The sequence below is a fragment of the Chlorocebus sabaeus genome, chromosome 12 (genome assembly GCF_047675955.1).
Source record: "Chlorocebus sabaeus isolate Y175 chromosome 12, mChlSab1.0.hap1, whole genome shotgun sequence".
NCBI lineage: Eukaryota > Metazoa > Chordata > Mammalia > Primates > Cercopithecidae > Chlorocebus > Chlorocebus sabaeus.
This window is the reverse complement of record NC_132915.1, coordinates 74,395,817-74,404,888: the sequence shown is the minus strand read 5'-3', so window position 1 is coordinate 74,404,888 and position 9,072 is coordinate 74,395,817. Positions and strand designations below refer to the sequence as shown.

Genomic DNA, 9,072 nt, shown 5'->3' with positions numbered 1-9,072 from the left:
CTGGACACTGAGATGCTACAGAAAGTAAATATGAAACAGTAGGCAATTATCTACTTTTAATGTTATACTAGTATTCAATAAATGCTAATTGCTTTCCTGGAAACATAATTTATTCTTCATAAATGATTTGTTAATATGAAAAGTTTTACTTGTAAGACAAATTAGAATAGAGGACATAATAGTAAACTTCTATTGAAAGTAAGTATTTTCCAGGGTTGGTTTAAGTAAACTATTGTGCAGTTTTCTGGGTAATGTTGATTTTCTAGATGAGTGTGATTGTTATTTGAGGATGGGAATGCAGGCGGTATTAAAAGGATTTCTAATCAGCAATTTTTTCAAGGCCACTTTCACCTCTTTGTTCCGTAGACTATAGATGATAGGATTCAACATGGGGGTTAGTCCAGCATATACCAAAGCCATAAATTTATCTATTTCCTGTGAATCTACAGTAGAGGGCTTCAGGTACATGGAGAGAGCTGTACCATAGAACAAAACTACCACCATCAGGTGGGCTGTGCACGTTGAAAAGGCTTTACTTCGGCCTTCCACTGAGCTGATTCTCAGGATACTGGTGAGGATAAATGCATAAGAGATACAAATGAGTAGCATTGGCAGGGGGAGAAGAAGTACACTGATCACCAGCATGATTAACTGCACCAGGGAGGTGTCCACACAAACCAATTTCAATACAGCCAGAATTTCACAAGTGAAATGATTGATGATACGATTACCACAGAGAGACAGTGGCAGCACAGACATCGTTTCCACCAGGGCAGTGAGACAGCCTGTCATCCAGGAGCCAGCTGCCATCTGCACACAGGTTCTCCTATTCATGATGACAGGGTATCTCAGGGGGTTGCAGATGGCCACATACCAGTCATATGCCATCATGGACAGGAGTACACACTCAGTGGAGCCCATGGCAAGGGAGAGGTACATCTGAGTGGCACATCCTGAGAATGAAATAGTGTTTCTCCCTGAAACAAAGTTTGCCAGCATTGGAGTGAGCGCAGAAGAGGTGTACCAGATGTCCAGAAAGGAGAGATTGCTGAGGAAGAGGTACATAGGGGTGTGCAGGTGGGAATCTAGGATGGTGATGGAAATCAGAATAACATTGCCCAGTAAGGTGATGAGGTTCATCAGCAAGCACACCGCAAATATGATGACCTGAACTTTAGGGTAGTGCGAAAATCCCAGGAAGAAAAATACTTTTACAGATGTCCAGTTTGCCAGGAACATTTTTTTATGTTATGTTCATCTGTACGTATGCATAGAAGGATTAATGTCGCACATATATAAAACGTAACCCCCTCCTTCACATATCTGGCATGTTTTATTTATATGAACTTGTGGTCGGTTCTTAAATGGTTCTCTAGGTTAGCGATAGTAATATTTGTTTGAAGAAATATGTCGCTAATAAGAAACATTTAAGCAGGAAGTCAACAGATACATCCTTAAAATATTACTTTTGCTGTAAGATTTTCTTTTGGCAATGTGAGGGTAGGAGGATGGTGTATTTAATCAGCATCACAAAAGAATGAGAAAAGAAACAACATTTTGCATTCTTTCTTTTTCCAAAACCACATTTTAACTGATCTATTTACCTCTGTACCATTGGCATGATTTTCTTCCTCTGATTTAGTAATAATCTTCTTACTTAGGAACTGTTAGGATTTCCAGGTTCGCAGTTTCTTCTGCCGTTCCTAGAGATATAGCCAAAATAATTTGGAAGTCTCAGTGAATAAAGGCAAAAAAAGGTATAGGTTTCTGCAGCCATAAATTAACAGAGACTTTGAACACTTAGACACAAGCCCCAGAATTTCTTTCTTAAACCTAGGAAAATGGTGACATATGTCTCATGCTGGGAGACACATGGCAAATATTTCTTTCATCTTGCTTTAGTTGTCCTGGTGTTTGTGCTGCAGTAACATCCTCCAAAGAACCAGCCATTGGCAGTGTAGGGCAATTGAAGCTATTTGTTGCTTTTGAAAAGTCTCCAATTCATGCAGCAAATTAAAGTGAAACATCTATTTGTACAGTATTACAAATTCGAAAACTCCAGGGACAGTGTCCCATACATCCAATTACAGTCAGTAGCTTGTCTTGCCTAATTCAAATTATACAAACAATACGTAAACATGTTTCCTACCTACACTGTCTTTGGGAAGGGGAACTTTACTCTTCTCCCAATAGTGTTATGAAGTCAGACTCGTTAATTTAAATGAAGTTAAAAATCATGCATAAGGTTGGTAGTTTCTCCTTCAGATTGTAGGAGAGTTTTATAATGTGAATGAGATCAAGTTGTACTTGATATGGGACCCGTAACTTTTCTACTACTCAACGTGGCTTAAAGAGAAGGCCATTGAGGGCAGATATTTCTCATAGCACATAAAGATCTATTTGCTTTCAGAAACACTTTTTCTTTTGGGAAGTAAGCTTCACCCTATAAAGGCATCTTTACCCTTCAGAAATCCATTGAAGCTTCTGTCTGAGTGATGCTTTATAATCCCTGTTCACAACTTGTTTGTTTTCCAAGTGAGAGATGAATGGTTAACAGTGTATGGTGGTGTGGGAAATGCATACTGTCAGTGTCATCATTGTACAATTGTGATTGTATAACTTGCTTCTTAGTAGCAGATTGTAATCATGGCCATTACTGAATTGTTTTACATCACATCAAATATTCTTCATTCTCAGAGAAGGTCATAAATTTGAATGATTGCCAAGATATTTCAAAGCACAGTAAAAAAAATCTCTTCGCTAGTTAGTATTTGCAATCAGAATGCATCTTTTAGGTCTTTCATGTACTCACTCCAACAGAGATATAACTTTCACCGCCTTGGAATCATGCGTATGGTTCCCTTCTTTACCTATAGGAAAGCTTGGTGTACAGGAAAGACTAGGGACTTTGTGCAATAAACACGTTTCACTTTACCACTTCATTTTTGTCACCTAGAGCAAGTTGATGATCCTCATTGAGATTTAGATTATTTATAAAAGGGCAATGACAATATTTCTTTATCAGAGTTGTTCTGAGGAATAAAGATATTTCATGTAAAGCAACTAAGACTGAAATTGATGTATAGTAGGTAATTAACAAATATTAGATTTTTCTCCATTCTGTGGTTTTTAACTTGCTTCTTGAATCATCTTTTTTCCTTGTATTCTCCCTTTTCATTATTTCCCTCTTTGACTATGGCAATGCCCTTCCTTTGCTTTTCTCATTTAGACAATATTTGCTGCAGCTGCAATACAAATGGTTAAAGCAAAAGAGAGAAAAGAAATGGACTAACATCTGGCCCCAGAATCCACTTTTCCTCTGAATTTGTTTATCTGATACTCCTTCTAACTTACCTGTCCAGTTCCTATAGACTAAAGCTTGTGAAGCTCAAAGTGAATCATTTAGGTTGACTTGATTGTGTTTGGGGGAAGGGTTAGAAGAGTACATTATTGGCTGGGTGTGGCTCATGCCTGTAATCCCAGCACTTTGGGAGGCCAGGGCAGGAGGATCATGAGGTCAAGAAGTTGAGACCATCCTGGCCAAAATGGTGAAACCCCGTCTCTACTAAAAATACAAAAATTAGCTGGGCATGGTGGTGTACACCTGTAGTCCCAGCTACTAGGGAGGGTGAAGTAGAAGAAAGAAGAATCACTTGAACCTGGGAGGCGGAGGTTGCAGTGAGCCAAGATCATGCCACTGCCCTCCAGCCTGGTGACAGAGCTGGACTCCATCTCAAAAACAAAACAAAACAACAACAACAACAAAAAGTACATTATTTTAGGGCTAGCCACAAAAAGATCATATAGAGGCAATGAGTAAGTCTCAGGAAGGTTGCCAACCTTATCCCCCACTATTTATGCAGCAACAGACTACATTTCTGCTTTGGAGATAATTCAGAAAATGCTGAAAAGAAGAAATACTGAACCTCCACAGAATTTTTTCTCTCTGATTATGTTTATTGCAGCACTATTTACAATAGCAAAGACTTGGAACCAACCCAAATCCCTATCAATGATAGCCTGGATAAAGAAAATATGGCACAGATACACCATGGAATACTCTGCAGCCATAATAAAAGAGTGAGCTCATGTCTTTCGCAGGGACATGGATGAAGCTGGAAACTATCATTCTCAGCAAACTAACACAGGAACAGAAAACCAAACACCGCATGTTCTCACTCATAAGTGGGAGTTGAACAATGAGAACACATGGACACAGGGAGGGGAGCATCACACGCTGGGGCCTGTTGAGGGGTGGGAAGCAAGGGGAGGGAGAGCATTAGGATAAATACCTAAGGCATGCAGGGCTTAAAACCTAGATGATGGGTTGATGGGTGCAGCAAACCACCATGGCACATGTATACCTATGTAACAAACCTGCACATTTTGCACATGTATCCTGGAACTTAAAATAAAAATTAAAAAAAAAAAAAAAGAAAATCAACTGACTACATATTGCATGGATTTCTTTCTGAATTCTTTTATTCTGTTCTACTGATCTATTTGTTTTTCTTTATGCCAATTCCACAGTAGCTAGATCATTATAGGTTTATAATAAGTTTATAATGAGGTAGTGTAAATCCTCTAACTTTATTCTTCTTTTTCAATGTTGTTTTGGGTATACTAGGTCCTTTTCTTTTCCTATCAGCTATAGAATTGTCAGTTTCTCTAAAACCTCTTCCTAGATTTTGAGTGGTATAGCAGTAATCTGTAGATCAATCTTGGGGAGAATTGATATCTTAATAATATCGATTCCTCTGATTCATGAACAATGTATCTCTCATTTCTATAGGTCTTTAAATTCTGTCTGCAATGTTCTATATCTTTCAGTATAAAAGCTTTACAGATCTGCCAGGGGTGGTGGCTCAAGCCTGTAATCCCAGCACTTTGGGAGGCTGAGGCGGGTGGATCATTTGAAGTCAGGAGTTCCAGTCCAGCCTGGCCAACATGGTGAGATCCCATTTCCACTAAAAATACGAAAATTAACTGGGTGTGGTGACATGTTCCTGTAATCCCTGTTATTCGGGGGTCTGAGGCAGGAGAATGGCTTGAACCCAAGAAACAGTTTGTAGTGAGCCAAGATGGCACCACTGTACTCTAGCCTAGGCGATGGAGTGAGACTCTGTCTTAAAAAAAAAAGTTAATTTTCCCTGTTATTTTATGTTTTAAAGTATGTGATATTTTTCAAATGTATATATTTTTCAATTTATTTTTGTTGGTAAATAGAAATGCAACTGGTGTGTCTATGGTGACATATCCTCATAGCTTGATAAATTCTTTTATTAACTTTATTATTTTTTGTGTGGATTCCTTGGAAATTTTTGTCACTGTTCACATACACAATCTGGTTGTCTGTGAATCGGGACACTTTTCTTCTTTCTTTCCAACTGTAACCCCTTTTAGTTATTTCTCTTGCCTTATTGTTCTGGCTAAGACATTCAATACAGTGCTACACGGAAGTGGTGATAGCGGACATTCTTGCCTTGTTTTGATCTTAGGAGGAGACCATTCAGTTTTTTCATTGACTGTTAACTGGCTGTTTCACCCTGGACCTCACCATTCAGCCTCCTTTTCTTGTGCTTTCACCATTCAGCCTCCTTTTTCTTGTGCTTAATTGGAGAGAATTGAAATAGATAATCTTTCATAACCCTTTCAAATGCAATATTTCAAAACTCTGATATTCACTTGTACAAGCGTCTTTCAGGCTATGTAATGAGCATTTCTTGCAGAGCTACAGTGAGTGCATTGATACTACAAATTTAGTGTATGCATACATATATAAAATACTAAATTATATATCTATTACATATAATCATATCTCTCTCTGCATATTTTTTCTTGGACTAGATGTCTATTAATCACCTATGAATATCAGTTAAAGCTAAAGTGTAGACACTGGAGGACAACAATGTAAAATAACTAGACTAAGGGGTAGATAATTCCATGTGAACAGAGTAAGGAATCAAATCAATGTGAAAAAATAATAGGAGGTGATTCAGGTTTGAAACGGTGAAGATCCAACATTGAATTGGAAGAGCAGAGGAGAAGCAAGAAAGTATTTGGAAGCATGGGCTGGCTGTCCAGTCAAAGAAGAACTAGGAAGGATAAAACCACTTACCTGGAGTGATGGGGAAGAGGCTAGATCTAAACCTGAGATGGGAACCTAAATATTTATCCATATGTCATCTTGTTTTTTCCAGTATTAAGGACTCCGAGAAAGCCTAGCTTGTCTAAAACAGGGAGGTTGGTATGATATGGTAGTTCAGAGAGGAACTAGGAAGAGGCCTAAAAATATACTTCAAAGCTAAACGAATTGAGATTTTTTTTTTTTTTTTTTTTTTTTTTTTAACAATACTATGCTGCTGCTCTGTGCCCCATGTCTGGTTTTGACATGACAAATTGAAAGCTGATCTGATACAGATGAGCATGGGATTAATCTAGTGACTGCCATGAAAACGACAGTGTTGAGAAAATAGATAAAGCAAAACCACAAATGTGTGTTCAAGATGTGAGAACCTCCCAAGTGAGGCAGGTGTGGGCACAGGAGCTGTTAGAATGACAGCTCCTTTTGTTTGGAAGACCTAGGCAGTGCAAAATCTACATTTCTCATATTGCTGTTCTAACCACCTCCTTCCCCTCAAAAATCAAGGAAGCACACAAAGACCACATTTTTCCTGCTCTATTCCTGATCCTGAATAAATTATTTAACTAACAGCCACCAATTGTAAATTACTGTGTTTGTTAGGTGCTAGAGATAAGAAGATAATAAAGGTATAAACCCTTTCCTGAGCATCCTCTCAATCTACTCAATCTAATCAGGGAAACATAGTATAATGATAGAATTATAGAATTATATGTCAGTCATGGGGATGAGCGAGCACCCTTTGCTGTGGTCTGGAAAGGATTACAAAGGACATCACACAAAAAATGCTACCAGAGTAGAATTTGAAAAGTTATCACATGCAGCCCAATGAGAATGTGAAAGAAAAGTCTTCCAGGCAGGGAATAATGGTCTATTTAAACTTGGAGTTATAAAATGTCATTTTGCACTCAGGAAAAGATATGGAGATCCATGTGACTAGATTATTGAGTTTGAAAGAGGGAGTGCCAGGCAGTAAAACTGGCATTGACACATGGGATAGTCCGTGCCATTTGAGGGACTCTATAGTTCACATTTTAGGTGCTCAAAGGGGATTTTTCATAAATCATTTAAGGAATTGAGGAGAAGGGATTGAAAATAAGACTGAAATTAGAAGCCTGTCAATGAAAGTGGATGGGAGGTGTTTGGATCCTGAGACAGTAAAACAGTCAGAGGTGTACATTCCTTGGGTCATATCGTCATCTGGTGTTCACTGTACAGTATTAATTCAGGGAGTTAGGCAGAATAGCATAATTGAACATAATTTGAGAGGATGAGCTCTCAGTTGAGGTCATAGTGTGGCCTGGTAGACATTAAAATGAGACATTGAAATTTTTATTTTGACACATTGTGGAAGTTCCTGGGAATACCACCAAAGATGTATTGATAAAAGACACCAGGGGCTGGATGCCCATTTCAGTGATCTCAGAAGAATCTATATGCATAGATAAATCATGAGGAAGGTGGCCTGATGAGTATGTGGGGCTGAGGGAGTTTCTTTCATATTTTACTGATCTCCCCCAAAGAAGATAATTGTTCATCCCCGAATGAATATAAATCTGGCTGAAAAATCATTTTACCTTTCCAAAGATGAGTCAGGATCAATAAAAAGACAACTTCATCTTCCAAGAAGAAGGGCTGTTACCCAAGTTGAAGACTGCATAGAGTCTTCCAGATTTTCTAGAGGGGAAAAAGTGTTGAACCAAGATTGGGTTATTACATAGGAGGGTATATTAGTTTGCTAAGGCTACCATAACAACATCCCACAGCCAGAGTGAGTTAAACAACAGAAATTTATTTTCTCACACTTCTGAAAACTAGGAGTTCAAGATCGAGGTGTTAGCAGGTTTAGTTTCTTCTGAGGTCTCTCTCCTTGGCTTGAGTCAACTGCCTTGTCTTGGCGTGTTCACAGGGTCATCTCTGTGTGTGCATGCATCTGATTTTTCTCTTTGTGTCCATGTTTATTTTTATGGGATTATGACTCATATTTAGTTAGGTCCCACTCTGAAGACTTTATTTTAACTTAATCACTTCTTTAAAAATTTTTTTTGTAGAGATGGTATCTTGCTTTGTTGCCCAGGCTGGTCTTGAACTCCCAACTTCAAGTGGTCCTCCTGCCTTAGCCTTCCAAAATGTTGAGATTCAAGGTGTGAGCTACCATATCTGGCCTTAATTGCCTCTTTAAAGGCCTTATCTCCAAATATGGTTTTATTCTGAGGGGCAGGACGTTAGGACTGCAACAGATGAAATTTAGGAGACACTACTCAGCCTATTATTAAGGCTAGTACCTTGGATGGGGGCAAGGTTTGAGGTTCTGTGAAGTAATCTGGCCACCAAAATCTATACTGATCTTTTCTCTTGGTAATGAGTTTGCTTCCTTGGTGCCAGAGGGCATGGTGACTTGGTAAGCTTTATGGTACCGTTTTAAAATCAGGACACCAGCAAAGCAGATACTTTAGGCAGGTGTGGTGGTCATTGCTGAAATCTGGGTGCACAGAATTGTGGTTTGCACAGCCTTTTCTACACAGACAGCAAAGAAGGCATTGTCTCATCTCCAGGGAACAGGGACCTCAAGGCCTCAGGGTTTTGATGTCATCTCCTTTTGGCTTTCCAGTATACGTTTTGGTTAGTAAGGGTTCTCTAAGGCTATCACAGAAACTAGAGCAAATACAATCATGTCTAAGAAAAATGTTCAAGGAATAAAGTTAAAGAGGCAGGGCCACAAACTTCATCAAAACCAAAGGTGGTTTGCAGCCTGAAGCAGGAACATGGGGCAAAACCAAGGCATCTGGAAGTCATGGGACACAAGATCCAACCAACAAAAGATTCAAATCGTCAGAGGAAGGCCTATATTAGTGAAAAGAGTAACCATCGATGGGTGATATTTTGCATATTTTTGGAAGTATAGCAAGCGTGGAATAAATATATTTAAA

At 38.8% G+C, this 9,072-nt stretch overlaps 1 protein-coding gene across 1 annotated transcript; it reads right to left on the bottom strand.

The window, feature by feature from the left end:
* Positions 1–279: 279 nt before the first annotated feature.
* On the bottom strand, positions 280–1,269 carry OR13F1 (olfactory receptor family 13 subfamily F member 1). The gene has a single exon (XM_037982534.2). It carries the CDS (start codon positions 1,237–1,239, stop codon positions 280–282), a length of 960 nt encoding a protein of 319 aa, XP_037838462.2. The 5' UTR covers positions 1,240–1,269.
* Positions 1,270–9,072: the final 7,803 nt, after the last annotated feature.

Excerpts from the sequence above, each read along its gene's own strand:
- OR13F1 (XM_037982534.2), bottom strand. The coding sequence starts at position 1,239 with ATGTTCCTGGCAAACTGGACATCTGTAAAAGTATTTTTCTTCCTGGGA.